At 41.8% G+C, this 25,444-nt stretch overlaps 1 protein-coding gene and 1 pseudogene across 2 annotated transcripts in view; one reads left to right on the forward strand and one right to left on the reverse strand.

The window, feature by feature from the left end:
* nsd2 (nuclear receptor binding SET domain protein 2) overlaps positions 1-25,444 on the reverse strand; it is a 105,607-nt gene that overhangs the window by 65,816 nt on the left and 14,347 nt on the right. For both annotated transcript variants that reach the window (XM_063047000.1, XM_063046999.1), the window contains exons 3-5: positions 12,231-12,402; positions 1,443-1,612; positions 581-1,108 (exon numbers count right to left, since the gene is read on the reverse strand). In XM_063047000.1, coding sequence (XP_062903070.1) covers positions 581-1,108; positions 1,443-1,612; positions 12,231-12,402 — 870 coding nt within the window. The remainder of the gene's footprint in view (positions 1-580; positions 1,109-1,442; positions 1,613-12,230; positions 12,403-25,444) is intronic.
* Positions 1,620-5,431, forward strand: LOC134345791 (probable protein BRICK1-A; annotated as a pseudogene).

Genomic DNA, 25,444 nt, shown 5'->3' on the forward strand with positions numbered 1-25,444 from the left:
GATGCTATGCATGGTATATAGATGGTATATTTTTCACTGTACCTTGGTATATGAGATGATAATAAACCTATTTTTAATTTCTGCCTAAATTAAGCTAAATACTACATTTATGGCCTGGACTTACCTTTGAATGTGTTTAATATCTAAATTTATGCAATTAATTTTGTATTAATAACAAATCAAAGGAACATTTAAAGCCTCATCCCACGAGAGGATATATTTCTGTAGCAAACCAACTTCTTCAAATTTAGATAATAATGATTTCCATCTACTAGCTCCCACTGCACCTTCCCTGAGACCTCCAACCTCCCAAGTTTGACATTATGCAGTGCTAAATTTTAGTCACTGCACTCTCTACCAAAACAGTAAAGAGCAGGTCACTAGCAGATAAACATTAGGTAGAAGCAACTTCTAAAAATTTTAGATGTTTAGGTGATCATTTCTCAAATTAATAAAATTGCCTTAAAATAGTTACCAAGCATTTTTCCAGCAAACAGCAAATATCAATTATAATGTCTCATTCACAGAAATAACGGATAATCACAATTTTTCTTGGACTGTAATATTTAAAAACACAAACCTCATCTCTGTGTTTCTGACAGAAGGCCATGAACTGAGCAAGGACGGTGTCACACTTCCTGGTCCGCTGACTGGCTACTCCATGTTTTCGCTTAGCCATGGGGGAACTTGCACAACTCTCAGAATCTGATGATCTACAAGATGTCCTGTCAGTTGAATAACTTTGAGCAGAACCTTCAGTAGAATCCACAGTCCTAGTTAAACACTCTTTTGCAGGGATCTTACTTTCAAATCCTTTTGAACAGCGCCTTTTATTTGGTGCGCCATTTCTTCTCCTTGCTCCTTTACTGCTTGAGAGATTGTCTTTTGGAGCTGGCAAATCTTCAGTTGGCCACTTCCTGTTCTCTACAAGTTCAACAGGAACACCAGCCTCTTTTGCAACCTGAGGTGGTAATAATGGACGATCACAATCATAAACAAAGGTATATTTAGCTTTTCGATTCTCAGGGGTCATTGCCAGTGCCTTTTCAGCTTGTGCAATGCCTATATCCCATTGAAGGCGAATTCTGGCAGGAATTGGTTTTAGGAGCTGAAAAAAAAGAAATTTGATTTTTAAAGGTACACTGGAATTACAAAATACTCAATAAAACTCTCTTTGGATTGGATCTAAAGGAAACAGATGTTGCTAAACCTTTAACGTTTTGCTACAATTAACCGAACAACACAAAATAAAAATTAAACTATGAAACCGCTCTTTTTAACTCTTTAGAAAATTCCAACTCTTCTGGCTATTTATTCAAAAAAATTCAATTCACACATGATATAAGATTGTCTGAAGTAAAGCTACTGTAGAAAGTATGTATGAGAAGATTCAGTATGAAGGAAAAGTCAAAATAATAATCATTAGAGAGCTCTCACCCTACCTTGTTTTTCTCTGCCTTTGAACTTGCATGTTTGGCACTCTCCTGGATTAACTCATCATACTGATGAGCACCTAAAAAGGGTATCATACTCTTTTCAAAAATCCAGGCTCTTTCTGGAGCTTCTCCAAAAAACTGGACATGGTACTGGCGACAAATAGACTTACTCACAACTGAAAATTAAGAGAAAAGAATTCTTATTATTTTAAGAACAATGAAATTGATTTTCGTGAGTGAACTGTGATACTTTGGTCTGCATTACACCCAGTTTCCAGTTGACAAGGATTTATAGCATATTACAGCATGGAAATAGGTCCTTCAACCCAACTAGTCCACACCATCCACACACGTCCTCCCTGTTAGTTCTAGTCACCTACATAACTTTCAGGCCCTTCTTCTCCATGTACCTATCCAAATGCTTCTTAAACACTGCAACTGTACCCATCTTGGCCACTTAATCTGCCATCTCATTCTAGGTATTCGCAACCCTCTGGGTAGTTATGCCAGTCACCTTAAAATCTCTCCCCTCTTATTCTGTATCTGTGCCCTCCAGTTTTGACCTTCTGACCTTGAGGAAAAGACAATGACTGTCTCCTTATCCACACCCCTCACAACTTTGTAAAATTATGAGGCTACCTCTTGTTCCTCCTATGCTCTGAGGAATAAAGATCCAGAATGGCCTACTTCTCCCCATAACTCAGGCTTTCCAGTCAAGGAATGATCCTTGTAAATCTTTTCTATACTTTCCCTACTTAACAATGCCTTTCTTAAAACAGTGTGACCAAAATTGTACACAATACACCTAGTGCAGTCTCACCAATGATGTGTATAACTGCAACATAGTGTCCCTACTCCTAAACTCGATGCCTTGATTGACGAAGGCCAGCATACTGTATGCATGCTTCATTTCCCTGTCTTCTTGTGCGGCCACTTTCAGCGAACTAAGCACTTGTACTCCTAGGTCCCTCTGTTCCACAATGCTTGTACAGTGAATGGCAGGGCACTGGTAAGTTCCACTCTGATTTGAATGTCCAAATTGCATCAACTCACACTTACCCAAGTTAAAATCCACATGCCCCTCCTCAGCTCATCTTCCTAACTGATGAAGATCCACGGCAATTCATTATAACCTGCTTCACTATCAACAAGACACCCTAATTTAGTATCATTAGCAAACTTGTTAATCAGCCCATGTACATTCGCATCCAAATGATTTACAACACTGGCCACTGTCGCACCTCTCTAGTCACAGGTCTCCAGTTGGAGAATCTATCTTAAACCATCTCCAGCTTCCTATCATCGAGCTTATTCTGAATCCACCTGATAGCTATCCCTGAACCTTAAGTGAACTAATCTTCCAGATCAACTGAATGCGGAACCTTGTTAAAGGTCTTACACAACATCCACTGCCCTATCTTCATCAATTAAGAGGCAGGATTTATAAGCATAGTCTAAATGGGGATAGTCAACATGACTTTGAGTGGGTAGTTCTTGCCTCCCAAGCCTGATGGAAATCTTTGAGGAAGTGACAAAACATATTGATGAGACAATGCAGTGGATGTGGTGCATATGGATTTTAGTGAGGCATTTGACAAGGCTCCCTATGGTAGGTTCATTCAGAAGATAAGGAGGCAGGGGATCCAGGGAAGCTTGGCTGCATGGACTCAGAAGGCAGAGGGTGGTAGCAGACAAAACATATTCTGCCTGGTGGTAGGTGACCAGTGGTGTTCTGTAGGGATCTGTTCTGACACCCCCTGCTCCTTATGATTTTTATAAATGACTTGGATGAGAAAGTAGAAGGATGAGTTAGTAAGTTTGTAGATGACATGAAGTTGGTAGTATTTGTGGATCGTGTAAGATTATTGTAGGTTACAAAGGGGTATTGTCAATGATGGTGTTGTGGCATCAGCACCAGACTTTGAGGCGAATGGTTCCGAGTTCAAATCTGGCTGGCTCCTAACATGCCTTCCATCCATGCTGGATTGAGCATCGAGCTAGCAACTCAGTCCCGTAAAAAACAGAAAAATGTTAAGCAAACAGCAAAAAAAAAAGCCACCCGAAGTGCCAAGGTGCAAAAAGGAACAACAAAGGAACATTATTAGGACGCACAGCTGAGCTGAGAAGTGGCAGATGGAGCTCAATCCGGAAAAGTGTGAAGTAATTTGCTTTGGAAGGTCGAACTTGAAGGCAGGATTCTTAACAGTATGAAGGAATCAAGGGATCTTCAGAGTTTACATCCATAGAGCCTCCAAAGTTGCAATGCAAGTTGATGGTGTGATCAAGCAGGTGTATAGTTCATTAGTCAGGATACTAAGTTCAAGAGCTGTGAGGACTCTGGTTAGCCACGAGGATCGTCTTCAGCTCTGGTCACCTCACTGTAAGTACGACATGGAAGCTTTAGAGAGGGTGCAGAAGAGATTTACCAGGATGCGGCTTAGATTAGACAGCATGTCTTATGAGAATCGGTTGAGCGGGTTGGGGCTTTTCTCGTTGGAGAGGAGGATGAGAGGTAACTTGATAGAGGTTTTTGAGATGATAAGAGGCAGACAGAGAAGACTGGCAAAGACTTTTTCCACAGGACAGAAATGACTAATATGAGGGGGCATAAGTTTAAGGTGCTTGGAGGAAAGTAAAGGAGGGTTCTCAGAGGCAAGTTGTTTTTTTTAAAAACACAGAGTGGTAGGTGGGTGGAACGCACTACCAGGGGTGGTGGTAAAGGACGATATGTACATGGATAAAAGAAAAATTGAGGGCTCCGTGGGAGGGAAGGGTGAGATTAATCTTGGAGTAGGTTAAACCTTGTGAGTCCAAGGGCCTGTACTGTGCTGCACTGTCCATATTATGTGCCCTTAGTTACATCCTTAAAAAACTCAATAAGATTCATCAGATGCAACCTCTCTTTGTCAGCTTTACAAACATGCTCACTGTTTCAAATTGATGAGCTCCCAAATAGTTCTGTGTTACTGTTTATACTAATTAATCTGTGGGATTATTAGTAAATGTGACCAGCAGTGTTTGTTACACCCAAGAACAAATAGGTAAAGAAATATGAAAATTAACCAGTAACAACATGAATGCTGTATACAGCAATTTTAACATTGTGAAACAAAGTAAGGTGTATCACATACAAGTCTGCATGAGAATACTTGGAGGGAAATGAATAAGGCCACAATAAAATTCAAAATGGACTTGTTGGATCCAGTGCAGAGAGAGATTTACCAAGACTGGGCTAACAGGGAATACATTGAAGTCATCACTAGCAATCACAATCAAGAAGATTGCCGATTTCCTCAATTCATTTGACATGTCCTGCCGTTCCCGGCTAGCCACACTGAATGAGAAGCCAGCAGCTCTAGAACGAAGGATTGAGTACACTGAACCACCAGTAACGAAGGGCAAGACTCTGACCTAAATCAGTGGCATTTCAACCTCCAGCCAGAGTAATCATGAACTCGATGGAATCGTGTCAGGGAAAAACAGATGCCGTGACTTGCCTAGACATCAAACTTTCCTTTTCTATCTTAACTCTTTTGATCATTAAAGGCTTTTTAACAAGAGAGCTCAAAGTAATTCAGACTGAGTTCCATTCCACGGTAGTTCCCTCATTTTTGAAGATGGCGACACTGAATAAAACAATGAGTTGGAGATTGGGTAGAAAATTTGTGCCAACCGTTCATGGTGGAGTGGGTTTTTTAAATCTCCTTAATTTCAAGAATTGTGTTTGAACTCAAGTTATTGCGAGTGGAGTCTTGTCTTTCCATTTTATTCTTGATAAAATGTTGAACAGTTTGTAATCTCCAGCCTGTCAGCTGGCTAGCCTGCTCCTTGGATGAGGGAATAATGACCGTTTCAGATGTAACAAATTTTTTGGAGTCGCTGGGAGTGTACAACAAATAAATTGTACTTTTATTGTTTATTTTCATTCCTCCAATGTGTGTCACTATATACTAAAAATAAAGTGGTTTAAAACAAAATGGACTTGTTTGTGGACTGAGTGTAAGCACAACATAATAGGATATGCAAGCTTGGATATGGCAACAGAGACAAGCCTATATTTATCAGGTAGGCAGGATGTACTGGCCAGGAGAAATGCAACTCTCTAGAAGTAACCAAAAAGACAAAGGTTTCAGTCAAGGACAGGCAAGAGAGAGAAAAAAAAAATTACAAATGAACAATGAGATGGTCTAGCTTGGTGTCTAATAGGATGGGAACACACTGGCGATAATGACAGAGCCCAATAAAAAGAATGTAGTGCAGGAGCTGCAGTGGGAGTTTTCCCACGGTTTAAGTAAAAGTTCAAAGTTCAAATTAAATTATCAAGTACATATATATGTCATCATATAAAACAATGGGATTTACTTTCTTGTGGGCATTCACAGTAAATATGGAACACAATAGAATCAATGAAAGCCTCCACTCAACAGGATGGACAAACAACCAATGTGCAAAAGATAAACTGCAAATACAAAAAGTAAAAGAAATAAAAATAGCAATAATAACTAAGCAATGAAAATCAAGAACATAAGATGAACAATGATGGGTTAAGTGAAGTTGAATGAAGTTACCCCTCTCATTCACGAGCCTGATGGTTGAAAGGTAATAACTGTTCCTGAACCTGGCGATGTGAAACTGATGCTCCTGTACCTCCTTCCTGATGACAGCAGTGAGAATAGAGCATGGACTGAGTGGTGAGGGTCCTTGATGATGGACTGGGCCCACTTACTGTAGGTTTTCCATTCAAGGGCATTGGTGTTTCCATACCATGCCGTGATGCAAGCCAGTCAATATACCCTCCACTGCACATCTATAGAAGTCTGTCAAAAGTTTCAGATGTCAGCCTGAATCTTTGCAAACCTCTAAGAAAGTAGAGGCGCTGCTGTGCTTTCTTCATAATGGGCACTTACGCACTGGACCTAGGACAATCCTCTGAAATGATAACACTGAGGAATTCAAAGTTGCTGACCCTCTCCACCTCCGATCCCCTGATGAGAACTGGTTCATGGACCTCCAGTTTCCTCCTTCTCATGTCAATAATCAGATCCTTGATTTTGCTGACATTGAGAGGTGGTTGTTGTAGATTTTCAATTTCCTTCGAATATGCTGATTTGTCACCAACTTTGATTTGGCTAACAATAGTACTGTCGTCACAAAATTTAAATATGACACTGGAGTTGTACTTAGCCTCATAATCACAAGTATAAAGCAAGTAGAGCAGAGGACTAAGCACAGAGCCTTGTGGTGCACCTGTGCCGAATGTGATTGTGGAGGAGATATTGTTGTTAATCCTAACTGACTGGGGGTCTGTAAGTGAGGAAATCAACGATCCAGTTGACAAGGAGGTATTGAGATCTTGGTATTGAAGCTTATTGATTAGCTTTGAGGGGATAATAGTATTGAATGCAAGGACAAGACTCAATATCTAACAATTCAGAGACTGTGAAGGAGTCAAGTAATAGTGCAACACACACAAGATGCTGGAAGAACTCAGTAGGTCAGGCAACAATAACAGAAACGAGTAAACAGTTGATGTTTCAGGCTTTCTTCAGTACTGAAAAGGAAGGGGAAAGATGCCACAATGAAAAGGTGGAGGAGGGCAAGGGGAATGAGAACCAGCTATAAAGTGATAGGTGAAGCTAGGTGGGTTGGAGAAGGAGGAATCCAATGAGAGAGGGGAGTGGACCATAGGAGAAAAGGAAGGAGGAGGAGCACCAGGGGAAGTTGATAGGCAGGTGAGAAGTGGCAAGAGGCCAGAGTGGGTAATAGAAGAGGGAAGGGGACAAAAAAGTTACCATGAGAAATCAATGTTCACGCCATCAGGTTGGAGGCTACCTAGACAGACTGAGGTGTTGCTCCTCCCTATTGAGAACGGACTCATCATGGCAAAAGAGGTGGCCATGGACCGACACATCAGAACAGCAATTTAAATGGCTGGCCACTGGGAAATTCCACTTTTGGCAGATAGAGCGTAGGTGCTCAACAATGAGGTTCCCAATTTACATCGGTCTCTGCAATGTAGAAAGTTGCACCTGAAGCACCATGATGCAATAGCAGACCCCAACAGATTTGCAGATGAAGAGCTGCCTCACTTGTAAGTACAGTTTGGGGCCCTGAATGGAGGTGAGGTGAATGTGCATTTCTGCACTTGCAAGGATATGTGCCAGGATGGAGATTAGTGGGAAGGAACAAATGGATAAGGGAATCGCTGAGGGAGCGGAGAATGGGGGAAGGGATGGATGTGGATGCTCATGGGTGGTGGGTGAGGACGAAAGGAACTCTCTCCCTGTTAAGGAGGCAGGAAGATGGGGTGAGAGCGGATGTCTTGGAAATGGAAGAGATGCGGATGAGGGCAGCATCAGGAAGGCCACATCTCTGACGTCCTGGAAAGCCTCATCCTGGAAACAGATGGGATGGAGACAAAGGAACTGACAAAATAGCATTTTTACAGGAGACAGGGTGGAAGAGGTATAGTCAAGATAGCTGTGAGACTCTATACATTTATAAAAGATGTATAATATTAATGGTAAGACTCTTGGCAGTGTGGAGGATCTCAGAGATCTTGGGGTTTGTATCCATAAGACTCACAAAGCTGCTGTGCAGGTTGACAGCGTTGTTAAGAAGGCGTCTGGAGTGTTAGCATTCATCAACCGTGAGATTGAGTTCAAGAGCCATGAGATAATGCTGCAGCTATATAAGACCTTGGTCAGATCCCATTTGGAGTACTATGTTCAGTTCTGGTCACCTCACTACAGGAAGGATGTGGATACTATAGAGAGAGTGCAGAGGAGATTTACAAGGATGTTGCTTGGATTGGAGGGCGTACCTTATGAGAATAGGATGATTGAACTTGACCTTTTCGTCTTGGAGTGACAGAGGATGACAGGTGACCTGATAGAGGTCTATAAGATGACAAGGGGGCATTGATCGTGTTGATAGGCAGATGCTATTTCCCAGGGCTGAAATGGTTAACATGTGGGGGCATAATTTTAAGATGCTTGGAAGTAGGTACCGAGGGGATATCAGGGGTAAGTTCTTCCCCCACACAGAAAGTGGTGGGTGCGTGGAATGCACCGCCGACAGCGGTGGTAGAAGCGGATTCAATAAGCTCTTTTAAGAGCCTCTCAGATAGGTACATGGAGCTTAGAAAAATAGAGGGTATGTGCTGGGGAAATTCTAGGCAGTTTCTAGAGTAGGTTGAATAGGTTACATGGTCAGCACAACATTGTGGGCCGAAGGGCTTGTATTGTGCTGTACATTTCTATGTTCTATATTGGTATACAGAGATCGAGAAAGGTGAGGAAGGTGTCAGAAATAGACTAAGTGAATTTAAAGGCAGGATAGAAATTGGAGACATATTTGGTGAAATTGACCACCTCAGCAAGGGTGCATGAAGCAGTGCCAATGCAGACGTCGAGGTAGCACAAGGCAGTTGGAACACATTACCGGGGAAGGCTTAGAACACGGACTGTTCTACATAGCCAATGAAAACTGCAGGCACAGCTGGGGCCCAAGGCTACCCCTTGAAATTGAAAAACGTGAGAGGAGCCAGAGAAATTGTTAATGGTGAGAACCAGCTCTGCCAGACAGAGGAAGATGGTGGTGGAGGGGAACTGGTTGGGTGTTTTGTTAAGAAAGAAGCAGAGAGCTTTACGGCCTTCTTGATTGGAGATAGAAGTGTATGAAGACTGGATATCCACAATGAAATTGAGGTAGGGAGGGCCAGTGAATTGAAGATTGTTGAGCAGATCAAGAAAATGTGAAATGTCATGGATGTAGGTGGGAAGAGACTGAACCAAGGGGTTGTTGATTGTATCCAGTGCTTCTGGTGTGGCCTCCTCTACAACAGCGAGGCCATTCTGTCAAGCACCTTCCATTTTAATTCCTATCCCCACTTTGTTTCAGCATGTCAGTCCATGGCCTCTTTAGCCACAATGAGGCCCCTCTAAGGGTGGGGGACTAACATCTCATATTTTGTCTAGATCACCTCAAACCTGATGGCATGAACATTGACTTCTTATTCTGGTTTTTTTTTGTTCCCTCTCCCTTCCCCCATCTTCTATTACCCACTCTGGCCTCTTACCTCTTCTTTCCTGCCTATCACCTCCCATTGCCCCTCCTACATTCCTTTCTCCTATGTTCCACACTCCTCTCCTATCAGATTCCTTCTTGGCCAGCCTTTTACCTTTCCCACACACCTGGCTTTACCTATCACCTTCTTGCTATTCCTCCATTTACAGTCCTGAAGAAAGGTTTTGGCCCATAACATTTATTCATTTCCATAGATGCTGTCACCAGCATCTTGTGCATATTGCACTGGATTTCCAGCATCTGCAAAATCTCTTGTGGAGTGTTGGTTAACCATTAAGCAAGTGAAAGCTGTAAGGTGATTTATCATGACAAGATAGGCAGAACTCAGCATGGATTCCTTAAAGGAACATCCTGCCTGACAAACCTATTACAATTTTTTGAGGAAATTACAAGTAGGCTAGACAAGGGAGATGCAGTGGATGTTGTATATTCGGATTTTCAGAAGGCCTTTGACAAGGTGCCACACATGAGGCTACTTGACAAGATAAGAGCCCATGGAATTACAGGAAAGTTACATACGTGGATAGAGTGTTGGCTGATTGGCAGGAAAAGAGAGTGGGAATAAAGGGATCCTATTCTGGTTGGCTGCCGGTTACCAGTGGTGTTCCACAGGGGTCCGTGTTGGGGCCGCTTCTTTTTACATTGTACATCAACGATTTGGATTATGGAATAGATGGCTTTGTGGCTAAGTTTGCTGACGATACGAAGATAGGTGGAGGGGCCGGTAGTGCTGAGGAAACTGAGTCTGCAGAGAGACTTGGATAGATTGGAAGAATGGGCAAAGAAGTGGCAAATGAAGTACAATGTCGGAAAGTGTATGGTTATGCACTTTGGCAGAAGTAGTAAACCGGCAGACTATTATTTAAATGGGGAAAGAATTCAAAGTTCTGAGATGCAACGGGACTTGGGAGTCCTTGTACAGGATACCCTTAAGGTTAACCTCCAGGTTGAGTCGGTAGTGAAGAAGGCGAATGCAATGTTGGCATTCATTTCTAGAGGAATAGAGTATAGGAGCAGGGATGTGATGTTGAGGCTTTATAAGGCGCTGGTGAGAACTCACTTGGAGTACTGTGGGCAGTTTTGGTCTCCTTATTTAAGAAAGGATGTGCTGACGTTGGAGAGGGTACAGAGAAGGTTCACTAGAATGATTCCGGGAATGAGAGGGTTAACATATGAGGAACGTTTGTCCGCTCTTGGGACTGTATTCCTTGGAGTTTCGAAGAATGAGGGGAGACCTTACAGAAACATTTCGAATGTTGAAAGGCATGGACAGAGTGGATGTGGCAAAGTTGTTTCCCATGATGGGGGAGTCTAGTACAAGAGGGCATGACTTAAGGATTGAAGGGCGCCCATTCAGAACAGAAATGCGAAGCAACTTTTTTAGCCAGAGGGTGGTGAATCTATGGAATTTGTTGCCACGGGCAGCAGTGGAGGCCAAGTCACTGGGTGTATTTAAGGCAGAGATTGATATGTATCTGAGTAGCTAGGGCATCAAAGGTTATGGTGAAAAGCTGGGGGAGTGGGACTAAATGGGAGAATGGATCAGCTCACGATGAAATGGCGGAGAAGACTCGATGGGCCGAATGGCCGACTTCTGCTCCTTTGTCTTATGGTCTTAAACTGGACATCAATAACACAATATCACAAATCAATTTGCACTGAAATTGAAGGTGGAAACCCATACGAAAATCCTATTTTTGGGAAGGAAATCTGTCAATCTTTCCTGTTATGTCCCATTTGCAAATTCATACCTCCCAATGGGAGAAACTCCTAATTGCTTCCTTAGTTCAAGAGCAATCAGGATAGACAATATATGTTGGCACTCCCATTGCCATGGCGCTTCAACCAAAATTGCAGACATTAAGGAAGGGGCAAGGAACAAGGTGGCGTGCTTAAAAGGGATAAGGGTACATGGGTTAATAATTTACTAAGGTGATAGCTGGTGATATGGGTCTGGTAGTAAGCTCATGGGACAAAAAACTATTGACTAGTCATGTAAATTCAGTAAAATGACCTCATTATCAAGCCAGGTTTTGATGGGCCCTGATATTTGATTAAAATAATCCAGAATTGAGTTATAAATAACAAAAATCTCACTTCCATGTAACTATGTATTCTGAAGGAAGACGTAGAGGGCAAACATCACTTCTAACTCACTTTTCAAACAAAATGCTGCTCTTCCTCCTCATTCAGTCAGCACCGGAAGGTGCACTGGACAGGGTAGTCAGTTGCAGAGGAAAGTAGGGTGGCTATGCTCAAGGAAACAAGTACCTTGAATAGCCCTTTGCAGAATGGAGAAGAGGATGAAGGGAGCCTTATCCAAAGGGCTTGTTAGTAAAAGAACAGAAATCTAGCAACACTAAAGCATTGAAAGAATTTAACAAGTGCTAGGAATGAAAACACGCAAAGTGTGAAAAATGCAATGAAAGTAGAAGACAAACCATGTAGATAAAAGGGAAAGAATAGTTGAGGTAAAATAGGGTCAGGGCTCTGCATAGCAAATGTACATGGAAATATAAACAATTCTATCAACCCTTCTGGTTGAACGAGCATATCACAATTAGAAGTAGAGAAATGATTCTTCTGATATATCTCTAAATGTTAGATATCACTCAATTTAAAGGTGCTTGAAAATTATTCAACTGGATAAAATTGGTGAAATTGCATGCTTCACCAACTCAGTATTTAATGTGTAATTTTAAGTACCTTTTACTTTTGTGTGGGTACCCAAGATAGGGTCTGAGGAAATCATACAAGCCCACCAAGGATAACCAGATACTTTTGACCACACCATGTCTCCAACATTGTATTTCACTGGCACATCCTTCTCCTTGGTGTCTTCATCTTTATCTTCTTCATTCACTTTGTCTTCTTCAACCTATTGACAAAAGTAGAAGTGCGAGATTGAACTTTTGAAATCATTTAAACTTCATTGCAGGCATCAGTGAAAAATATTATTAAATAATTGACACGTTAACAGGCATATTCTGAAAAATGTTTAGGTGACAGTTTAAAAAATACTTGCAGTTACAACATATTTTCCTTCTGAATTTTAAAATATTGATATTTACCCCACAACACTGGCTTACTGTTTACATTAACACTAATACACCGTGGAATAAAGTCAATTTAAGACAAGTTCAGAGATCTGAGGCAAATTATGATCTGAAAGCAGACACGAATAAGTTCAATAGCTGCTTCTTGAATGCAGCCTTGCTTTTCTTTTTTTTTGGGTGTGTGCCTGCGTGCGTGCGATTCTGTACGTGTGCATCTGCGTGTCCGTGATGATGCCTTCTTCATGGCTTTTACAAGGCGCGGAGAGAGACTGTGTGGCATGCCACTCCTCACCCACAGACATTTTCGCAGTATTTTCCCTTTATTTTACGAGGCCGAGTTGCGATCTCAACACTCAACCCGGCACAGATGCAAAGCGTACTGGGTAGCGGACCCGACTAGTTTCGAACCCGGGAACCTCCATTCCCGGGTCCGGCACCGATGTCGTTGCGCCACCAGCTGGCCCCAGCCTCGCTTTTCTATGCTTCATAATATTCTCGTTTCTACGAAAACACTGTTCCTCTGTGCCCTAAGTTCAACTGGGTGGGGGGAGGAAATCATTGGTTGCATGAAACACCTTTGTAACATGTTGAAGGTATTGTGATCAAAAATGCAAGACCAATGAAGAAACGGAGGGTTTTGAGGACAACTTTCTAAAAAGGTCCATCAGTTATAAGCCCAATCTGATGCTTTTCTTGCTTTAATAACTTAAGTAATTCAGGTTACTAACCTAAAATTTATTAGTAGTCAAGGCAACTTGTAATTATTTAGATATACATGTGGTAAATAATTATGAATTTGAAGACTTAATATATCCAGTTTAAATTGCCCAAGTATATCGCTAATAATTTGGAGGTAGTTACCTCACAAAAATGCCAACTTGAATTTAACAACAGCACATTAATTTCTGGTTTTTGATCTAAATACAGAAGATTTTGGTTAACTGGGACACAGCGGGAGCAGCACATTTTGGCACAGTTAAATGGCTGCCCCAATTTGCCAAAATTTCATTGAAATAGTTAAAAAGATATTAAAAGACAAACTACCATTACATGTTACAACTTCTGTATTGAACAAATCAGAGCACTACAAATACTATAAAACTGTGCATTAGTTCCCAATAGTTATCCAGAGGAATTCCTCCTTTGTATACTGCCGTGTCCTGTTGAATGATTATAAATGAACAAAATCAATGCAGACACCGGGTGCAGATAATGAACAGTTGCATTTTCCAAATTGTCTTTTTTACTGCAACGTTCAAGATGGTTGTCAATACTTTCAAATTCTTCATAGTTCCTAACTTGTTGAAGTAGTAATATCGTTTCATTTTCACTCCCAGCTGTTTCTGGCCTGAATGCTTGAAACTGCAGTGAGTAATACAATTCTGAATTGTCTTATTGCTTATTTCTTGTCAACTGTCAGTGACAAATATCACTGCTTTTTGAAAAAAAAACCCACATGTAACTGACATAATTTATAATCTGTTCGCTGCACGGTGTAGTGTCTAACGGCCACAGAAGTGCATGCAACTGAAGCTAGTTAGAAACCGTTCAGCAAATCACTGTTCCAATTAAGTGGCATGGTGTCCCAAATAAACAAAGGAAACACTGACTATTTTCTTGATTACTTTTGTTCTTTAAGAATTCGCCCAAATAAGTGGCTGCCCCGATTAACTGCCCCAATTAACCACAATCCACCAGACTTCACCAAATAATACACCTGCTTTAGTTGACAGTCAAAGTACTGTACAGAATCTATTTTAATTGCACAAAAACTTTAATTCTTAGCCATACACTCAAATAGCACGTCTTTTGGAAAAATCCTCAGCTTAAAATATTGTCTTTTTGATATAGTCATATTTTGAAAGGAAATAAAGCATCCTTAGCTATATATCTATATAAAATGGAATAAAACACATGAAACAGAAAACAATAGTGTAAGCCAATAAAATGCAGGAAATTGCAACTATCTATGCCTTCAGTCTAGAACAGGAGCTCCCAATCTTTTTTATTCCATGGACCCCTACCATTAATCAAGGAGTCTTTGGACCCCAAGTTGGGAAGCGTGGTCTAGAATGAAATCTTGAGACATGACAGAGCTGTTAATACCTCTTCAAGAGGCAGTGTTTGACCTAAATTCATGTCACAATTTAGTTTTTAAATGCAAGCCACAGATGCCAACTATCCAGCACTGCGATCCTGCACAATTTACCCAATCCTTTTTGAAGTTCTGAAGTCACTATGAAAAAAATTGCAAATGTGGCTATGATGCAGTTAGTTCAATAGATGTATTTTGGTAAATGACTACAAAAAAAATGGTGAAACCTCCTCCTCTGACCATCCCCCTAAAAGATCAGGGAAGCATAATTGAAAAAAAAGTGCTAGAGGAACAAATAATGTAGAGAATGTTCAAATTTAAAGACTAAATAACATAGTTCTATTGACCATCACCTGACATGTTTTTGCTCATTATTTTCCATTACATTCTCCTAATTCAGCGATAAATGCAGCATTCTCCGATGTTGCTGGAACTCAATTTATTTAAGTAACACACATCTGAAGTTTGTCAATTAAATGAGCATTTAATGGAATTATAATCTTAAATAATCACCTTTGTTGTGCATCTGAGTTGAAACTTAACTGGATGATTTAACTAATCTCAATAATTTGAAGAGTTCAAATCGATAAAAACAGAATTCAGAAGTTCTACTAATGACACAAATGGAAATGTACCGCATTTCAGAAAAGCTAAAAGAACATTCATACCACCAAAGGTAGAAACACGAATCAACAAATTAAAAAAGCAGAATTTAACCTAAGTCAAGATTAAATTTTCCAACCTTGTATGCTCCAATAACATGTCAATAAGAGCAAACAGATAAAATCAGGACAATTTATCTGACTGGTGGTCTTTGTACAGAGGGTCAAATCATGCTTCATCATGGTGATTAAAAGAGATTAAAACTGTAAAGAAAAACTGTTCAAAGTGATTGGAAAAATAGCCCATATAAAAAGGACCACTGTTAATCTTGGCTAATAGCACATCTAATCTTTGAAGATGACGCCTCGGACGAAATGCAACTGTCTGCCCATGCAACAAACAAATCTTGTAATAGAAAGATCATGTAAAGTTCTATTTTGTTTCACTTATCCAACTTAAATACAATTTAGACGAAGAAAGGAGACAAGAAAGAGCAGCAGCAGGTAATTATTCACCTACCAATTGCACATTTTCACATAACTTCTAAAATCTTTATTCTTTCAATTGTCCCTCTCAAGAGCCAGATAATAAGGTACAATTCCTTGGATGCCTTCAAGTTTCCAGTATCTCATCTGCATAAGCATTAACAGCAATTTGCTGAGCACAAACTTGTTCTTATTAATTTAGTCTCCTTGGGTACATTCCTGGAACAATTTTACCCCCAGAGGTGCAAGAGACCAGTTTGAAAATCCCAAATATTGCATTTATTGAAGCCAGCAAATTAAAAGACGTAGACAATGAATACAGGGTCTTTTTGGTTTACAAAACTCAGTGCTCAGAATGGACTGACAAAATCCCAAGAAATTAAAGGGTCTTTTAAGAGACTCCTGGACAGGTATATGGAGCTCAGAAATAGAGGGCTATGGGTAACCCTATGTGATTTCTCAGGTAAGTATATGTTCCGCATAGCTTTGTGGGCCGAAAGTCCTGTATTGTGCTGTAAGTTTTCTATGTTCTATGTTATTGTATTATAAAGACTAGGGTACTTGGATTGGAAAGTAGATTATGGACCAAATGCTGTCAAGGTGTGAACAAAGAAGAATAGAAGGATATGGCAAATTAATGCATTGCTGAAAAACAGGTGTAGGACCATTAGGATTTCTTCTGGGGCAGAGGTAACCTGTACAGGAGGGTCTAGTTACACCTGATTTAAAGGGAGACAAATATCCTGGCAGGTATATATGCATGTGCTACTTGTGTGGCTTTTAACTAGATAGGCAAGGGTGGGAAGGATCTCAAGCATCAGGGAGGCAAATGAGAGGCTGTTAGGCGATGCAGAGGTCAGCACAGCAAGTTGAATAGGCATGGCAGGAAGGAAAATGGCCAGGAGTGAGGAAAGCCTATTAAATTAAATTGAATTTATTTCAACGCTAGATGTTTCTCAGTTAACACAGATGAACTTGAAGCTTGGATAGCTATTTTAGACTAGGATACAGAAACATGGCCAAGGATGGACAGGACTAACAGCTTAAGGTTTCAGTGTCCAGATGCTTTGAGGAGCAAAGAGAGATGGGAGTTGCATTTTTTATTCAGGGGAATGTCACAACAGTAGTCAGAGTTGACATTATTGATGGAACATCTAGTTAGGATAGGATTTCATTCCTGAGAGCACAGGAGACTGAGAGGTGATCTTACAAGCTGTATAAAATCATGAGGAGTTTAGATAGGACAACTGCACTCAAAGTTGGGGTGTCAAGAACTAGAGGACAATGGTTTGGGGTGAGAGGTGAAAGTTTTAACAGGAAACACGAAGAGTGGCATCTATGTGGAATCAGCTTCCAAGGGAAATGGATGAGGCAGGTAGAACAACAACATTTAAAAGATAGCTGGACAGATACACAGATTGGAAATATTTAGAAGTAAACGGGTCAAACATTTCCAAATGAGACTAGCTTAGATAGGGCACTTTGTATGGCACGGACCGGTTGTATTGAAGGGCCAGCTTCCATGCTGCAAAACTATGATTTAAAAAAAAACCAAAGATACTGGTATTCTGAAATAAACACTGAGCAGGTTAGGCAGCATCAGTGGAAAGAGCAACAGAGTTCACATTTAAGTCAACATCATTTTATCAGAACTCCATTTCCCAGTTCTGGCAAACGGTCTTCCATGTGAAGCATTAACTCCATCTTACATCTTACCTCCACAGTCGACCTTACAGTATTCTGTTTGCATTTCGCAAATATCAGTCATGTAGTTAAGACACAAACCACTTGTCTTATTATCTTAAGAATCCATACTTGCTGAAACAATTTTCTTTAAGTCTCAAACCAAGTTAGCTTTAGGAATCATTTTTGCACAGTATGTTCCTGTCCTACACAAGTGTAACATTCAAAAGTAAAAGAAAACTAGCAGTTAGAAATAGGACCATCACACAGGCATTTTGCAATCAGTCCTATTGGATTCATATAAAGTTCTGTCACTTCCTGCATTCAGATACAACCATTTCCTGATCTGTCAAAGTACACAATTTGCTGTAAAACACCATCTGGTATTCCAAAACAAAAGAATCATTACATACATCTAAAGTCTTCCCAAACGAAGGCAGTAAATTCACATTAATAACCCACCTTTATCTTTGTTCATTGTTTAAAACTAGTTAATAAACTTTAAATCCTGATAAACAAAAATACTCTGATCTAAGGAGCTTGATTAAAATGAGGTAGAGGAAATATCTTGTTATGGTTGTTTGGGTAACGGATAGTCACCCTTGAATCCACAAGTCACTACTCAAAATTTTTGTATGGAGAAAAAGTAAATAACTAAACAAAGTTAATAGGTTTCTGACTCTTGTATCTTCATGTATGCGCAAATGACACGGCTTCCTATTATGGTTAATTGCACTATAGACCATTTTCAAAGAATGCAACATCCCTTCTCCGTTATTTGGGGATAACCTATGAAAAGTAAATGTGAAACAGGAAAGGAAAAACAAATTTACAGAAACTTAATAAATTTAAAAGAAACACTAGTGAGTATATTCAACTATTGAAATTTTGGCTAGGAAACGGAATAGAACTTGCACGGACTTTGATTCATTAGTGGATAAGAGCACCAGAAGCAACAGAAACATTTATTACCCAGCACTAATTTCTCCAGAAGCTGGTGGCGAGCTGGCCTTGCTTGTAACATGGTACAATTGAAAGGAAGGTTTCCAGAAGGCATAACGTGCAGAAATCTGCATTAAGTAGCACGTTTAATATTACATAATACCCGAATGGGATGCAGGTTTGTAGACAATTGGCCATTGTAATTTGCCCCTTGTGTAGGTGAATGGCAGAATCTTGGAAGATTGATAGAGGATAAACGGGGTCAACATAAAGTGGTAAGATGGTTAATGGGCTGAAGGGCCTAGAAGACTTTAAAACTACCCATAAGAACATAATCAGACAAGACTCACATTTAGACCAAACCAGACAGACTATGGATTTTTGTAGTTTTCATTTTGTATCACATTAGTATTTCAGATTTAGAAAATCAAATTTAGCTTCCCTAGAAGCAATATAAAACTTGAATGTGTGCCACGTGATCATTAGTCCAGTTTTCAGAATAGATAGTTCTGTAACAAACACACTGCCAGTGGATCATAAGGATACAAAGAAAATGGCATACATCAGATTACAGTAGTGTTTTGAAGATTGAAATGGATACAACGGTTATCATCCTCCAAACCAAAAATGTAGAAAACTATCCTACTATTAAAGAAAAGAAGGACGCACACAAGCAAAACATACATATATTGTCTTCAACAAACAACGCTTTATATTAGTTTTTATCCTTAATATCTAACATGTTCCAAGCTAAATCACCAAACTACAATAGAAAGGAATGTAATTTGTCTTATTAGATGCAAGCTTGGATGATCATAATGCTGAACAAAAGAGTTTTAGGAAGTATCCAAAAAAAGCATGGAGAAATCTGGAGCTAGAGGCTGAAATTATAGCTATCAAAGTCAGGGTTAATGAATTGGTTATGAACAGACTCAGAAACAGGAATGCAGCAAATAAGGAATAAATATGTTGAGTCCACCCATTGGGTTTCCAGTCAAGATGGCACCAAGCTGTGATCTCTGTTAAGGTCATGGCTCAGATTTAACTGAGTTTTTAAGGTGCTTTTTTAAGGCTCGTAGGAATGGTTTTGGGGACAGTGAAGGGATTTGGGGGTCAAGTTAGGATTTAGGGACATGAATATGGGGAAATCCACTCTGTGTTCAAAGGTCAGCAGAGAGACATGGGACATATGTGGTTGTTTGTCAGGTCGGCAGACCAGCGAGGATGAGGTCTGGTGACTGTTCCCAACCCTGGCAGCGAGTCATTGGAGGGTTCCAGGATCAGAGTTCTGTATGGGCAGGAGGCACGAGGCCTAGTGATCCTAGGTACCTGAGCTGGCAAGACCATAGTTCAAGGCCTGATGTTCAGGGTCCTCATTCATCATCATGAGCGAGTCCTGGGGTCAATACCGAAAGCCGATCAGAAATCTACAGAAGCCTGGGCCTCAGCGCTTCTCGGAGTCAGCTGGATGCCGAAGATGAACAGCCCTGCGGTTAGAGGACTGTATGTAGGTTGGGAGGGAGGAAGGGAGCTTGCTTTGCCGTTGTTATTTTGTTGCTTGTTGTATTTTATGTTGTTCTGCCGAGTATCGTGGGCATGCTATGTAGACACGAGAATATGTGGCAACACTTGCGGGCTGTCCCTATCACATCGTTAGGCTGTGTTGCTTGTGAGCAAATGACACAATTCATTGTATATTTCAATGTGAATCTGAATCTGTTCATCTAAGCAAACATATAACAATCTATAAATGAAATACGGCACTTTGGATGGTGCAGCATTTATTCAGTACCACAATAAAATCTCAGACTGGATTATGAATTCATCTTTTTACAGTGATATTTGAACTCAACCATCGATTCTGAAGTCAACGTCTTCCAGTAAGATGGCAGAATCTTGGACACAATGGCCTCTCGGGTGCCAACCAAAGGCATTTTTGTCTATTTTACGATTGCAATACAAAGCTGGACTTTAAGAACTTTGGATACTACTGTTCTACCCCATCAGTGAACTGCTCGTTGGCAGAGGAGCTGGACTTTGTGTGGATCGTGTTGCTACTTGCTACAGGAAAGCATTGGAGTTGGTGTGCAGTGTAACAGTGAGTGATTGTCTTGGATGTTTTTGTTGCGATCACAAGACCCTGTTGGAAACTGATAAGAATGGAAGTGGAGGGGATGTGTCTTATGATTGGGGAGTATAGGACCAGAGAGTACAACCTCAGAATAGAGGAACATCCATTTACAATGAAAATGAAGTCGAATTTCTTTAGCCAGAGGGTGGTGAATCTGTGGAATTTATCGCCACAGGCAGCTGTGGAGGTCCAGCCATTGGGTTTATTTACAGCAGTTCTGAGGAATTGAGGATATAAAAAATTGTTTTGAACCTATGTAACCGCTGGCTAAAAGAATAATTGGGACTGAATAGGAATTTTTGAACTGAAGTAAACTCTATCTTCAGCAGTTAGCTAAGACAGGCTCATTACCAGTTCTCCTCAGCTTGCAGAGAGACAATGAGAGTTTCATAACATTGTACATTGAACCCTCGTTTCAGTAGGGGAGGAGGACTCACGGATAAGGACAGGAATGAACATCCATCTGTAATTAAGCCATGATCTAGCAGACTCTCTTATCTGTAACTAAGTTTCGTACCAACAGACTTGGTGGGCGTACCAGTTCAAATGACATCTTCCAACAGTAATGTACGGGGCTTACCATGTATAAATATACGGCTGTAACCGGAGAGAGTGGGCCCACTTATCGGATGGTGGCAGTACTTACGTACCTTCCCTCTGACAACTGGGTCTCAAACTCCTGCAGGAGGGTGCGCAATAAACTGTTGTAACCATAAGAAGCTGGTCTGAGTTTTATTCAGATTCAACTTTAACATTTGGTGTCACGACCAGGATCCCAATAGAGGCAGTGCCAAGCAGACAGGCTGAGTAAGCGGCTGGACCACTCTGGGGACTGCGGAGACTGACTGGGCGCCCAATAGGTATTTTACCTTTTGTCACTCTCCGTTAGCTCCTTTGGAGTCACGTTCCTCGCCCAAGGCTGATCACATAACCTTGATAGGATTGGGAAAGAATCTGCTGGGAGACTCGTATAAGGTAGGTAAATTTTATTAATTGAGCAGGAGGCACTCGTGCCGGGTCAATTTATCAATTGAGCAGAGGGTGCCAAGCTGGGCAAATTTATCTGATTTATTAATTGAACAGGAGGCTTTGTGCTGGGTAAATTACTTAGAGAACATGGGTCAATTGCAGTTGATTGATACAAGTGGGCCAGAAACAGCCCTACACAATATGTGTGAGAGTTTTCCAGACAAGGAAAAAGATTAGCGAATGTTGAGTGCAGCGTTGAAAATAAGAAATTGGGGAACAAAATGTGGCCACAGGCGGGGGGAGGGGAAACAGACCTGGGATATATCCTCATGAGAACAAGCAGTAAATTTGATATGGAAAAAGAACTGTGGAAAGCAGTGGAAATTGTTGAAAAGGGAATGAAAGGAAAAGGCAGATGCAAAGTGGAACAGTTTATTATTAGCAAGTTGGAGGAATAATGCATGTGACAAAGGGATAGAGGTATGTAATGCAGAAGGAATGCCAAAAAGTTGGGAGATGCTCAAGGCGGAGAATGAATGGGTGGATGGGCACCGAAAATGAGAGCGGAAAAACAACGTAGACTGACCTAGATAGGAGAGAAGGGCAGGAACGTCAGCCTAAAGTCTGAAGTGATAGGGAAACAAGGGATCCCGAACCCATGTCTGGCATACCGACCCTGTTTGAGGACAGTGACTGCAATGAGGAGTGGGCACCCACTGTACCCCCCTTACCAGGGGCCAAGTGCACCCAGTGCTCCCAAACCCCAATCCTCCCAGTACTCAGATATGGCGGCCGCAGGGAATGGGAGGTCCCTATACCCTGAGATCCATAAAGGGAATACCGAGGATTGTTCCGAGACGGGGAGGGAAGAATCCAATAAAACAGTAGAGTTAACGGCTCCACCAAGACAATTGCCCACCCGAATGCTGCCCAATTCACGAGCAGCGGAGAAAGGACAGCCCTAGTGACTCCTGTGTATGTACCCTGGAAGCCTCAAGAAATGATAATGATAATGAATCAGGCCCCAGATAGGAAAAGAAAACCAGCAGTTTGCTCAGTATGTCTGCAGTACTATACAAATGTATAATGCCACCCCACAAGATTTATTCGGTCTCTGCTGCATGATTCTCTCAGTTGATGAGGGGTGGAAATGGAAGGCAGAATTAAGATACCAAACCTATCAGGAGTTACAGGCGGGAAACCCTAATGAGAAGGAACAGACAGACCAGATTATTCAAGCCTTGGAAAGGGCTCTCCAGCAACCTGTAAACATCACTACAATACTTAAATGCAAAGCTAAGCCTGGGGAATCGAGACCAGACAATTGGGAGCAATTTGTGGCCTGCTACGGCACTTTCGCAGGAGACCAAGCCTTTAATAATGGGAATCCATTCCCCAGTTTAATGCCCTACTGCCCCAATGCTCACCAACTAAGAAAACAAATAATATGGATTGGCCTGACAATGACCTAAATCAAATGTGACGAGCTTTGACATACTGAGACCCGGCTTTCGAATCCCGATCAACCCCGAAGGGAACCAATATTAAAGGTGAATATGTTCAGCGGGGAGAATGGTGTAAGCGGGCTGTATCTGGGGATCCGAACTGGGATCATTTTCCCGATTGGCCATACCCTGATTGGGTCTTATTGGACAGGACCCAATAGAATGCTAGCCCAACGACTTCCATCCAACCATCAGGATTCTAGGAACGGTAGGCCTGGTCCACTGCGACGACCGTTATCACAGACAAGCAATGAGTATGGGGGGGGGGGGCCAACCCCAGACCAAGAGGGGTGTGCTTCCATTGTGGACATCCTGGGCATTGGAGGGCGAGGTGCCCTTGGGAACAAAAACCTACCAAGGGACAGGTGGGGACAATGACCCATTTAGAAATTGACAAGCGAGAATGCTCCCTACCGTGAGTACCACTTCTCAAGAAGAGTCCAATGTAATATTGCAAGTTGCTGGAATTCCAATTCCGTTTATGATTGATACGGGAGCAACCACAACCCGTCTCGATCAGGAAATAATATCAGAACAGGGATTCCAGCTATCGGATGTTACAATCACTCTGTCTGGGTTTGAAGGCACGGAACGTACATATTCACATGCCCAGCCACTGCAGGTGGAATTCTAGGGGAACCAGTGTGAGGTTTCATTTACAGTCCCCACCAGTCTGGGGTGTAATCTAGCAGGGAGAGACTTGCTCTGTCCATTGGAAGTCGAGATTCTATGCACAGACAAGGGTATCACCCTGGGACTAGTGAACAACCTACAGCTTCCCCAGTTTCTGACCCCCCCCCCAGTGGTGGGCACTTAATCTGAACTCCACTTCATTTGAACCCCCTCTGCCAGCAGTCAACCCCCATCCCCCATGTGACCCTGTGCTATGACCCTACGAGGGGTGCCACTGAGGAAAGCCAATGTTATGCACCCCTCAAGGGACACAAGTTCCCAGTCACGGTGATTGGAGAGGTTAAAGGAAGGGAGGGCAGTGCATTACTAGCCGAAGTTCCAGATTTCCTTTGGCGACAGACGAGACTGGCGGTTCCCCATACCACCATTAGGGTTTGCCCTGCGTTCAAGCCAAAGAGCCTAGGGTTCCTTGCCTACACCCTGACGAAACAAGCCTTCAGCACCAATGGCGACTGGCAAGACTTGCCCGCGGGCCAACCCTGATACTGGAAGGAGTCTGAGGTGAAGATGGGATATCAGGCAAGACACTCTTTTAATATTGACTGAATCCAGGATGTTGTACCCCATCTCTGGGCAATTTCAGGCCATGAAATCGGACGCACCAACTGCACCCATCCGGATCACCGTGAAAGAAGGACAGACTCTCCCATCCATTCCGCAATACCCCCTCAAGCCTGAGGCAGTGTTTTATGAGGATGGAAGCTCTTTTGTGGATCCAGGAGGGAAGCGATGTTCTGGCTATGTGATAGTGATGGACAGTGAAGTAGTTGAGCACGACTGAAGCAGCTGTCTTAGCCCAGAAGGCTGAGTTGTTTGCTCTGACTCGTGCCTGTATCCTAGTAACAGACAAAAGTGTGAACATTTACACAGATTCCCGTTATGCATTTGGAGTTGCACATGACTACAGAACTTTCTGGGAACATTGGGGATTCCTGAGTTCCTCTGGCCACCTGATTAGTAATGCCACCTTTGTAAACAGTTCTACAGCTACCTCGAGTTTTGGCTATCATTAAATGTGCAGCCCACACCTGCATGTCTGACCGGGTCACTAAAGGCAATGCTTTAGCAGATATGACAGTGAAGAGTGCGGTACAATCCTCAGTAGTTGTAGTTCCCTCGGGTTCCTGTCAAGCAACCCTCCGTGACTTGAACAGAATATTCGGGAAGTACCTACTTTCAGGGGGACATCTCTGAAGAGGAGCGCAAACTGTGGTCCCAGATGGGGTGCCAGAAGACCACAACCTAGGTCTTTAGATCACCCCAGTCGGACAGGTTTGTGTTCCTACACAGATCTTATCAATATTGGTCGATTATATACATAATTGTACACACCTGGGAAAGGAGAGAATAGTTGGTAACCCGTTCCCTGCACACCGGGTACGACTCCCTTGCCAGGTGGACTTTTCTGTGTCTACAAGTTGATTTTATTGAAATGCCTAGAGTACATTGCTATAGATACTGCTTAGTTATTACAGATGTGTTTAGTAGATGGATTTAAGCTATTCTAACTACCAATAACTGCTATCACTTGTGAAAGTATTATTATTACGGGAAATAATTCCCAGGTCTGACCTGCCAGAGATGCTGAGCACCCACACTTTGTGGTGAAAGTAAACGAAGGGGTATGTAAAGCAACAATTCCACTGTGTACACCACCCACGAGCCACTGGCATAGTGGAAAGAGCCAATGGCACTCTGAAGAGTAAATTGGCCAAACTAACGGCGGAGACTGGACTCACTTGGTTGAAGGTCCTACTG

This window comes from Mobula hypostoma, chromosome 4 (assembly GCF_963921235.1).
Source record: "Mobula hypostoma chromosome 4, sMobHyp1.1, whole genome shotgun sequence".
NCBI lineage: Eukaryota > Metazoa > Chordata > Chondrichthyes > Myliobatiformes > Myliobatidae > Mobula > Mobula hypostoma.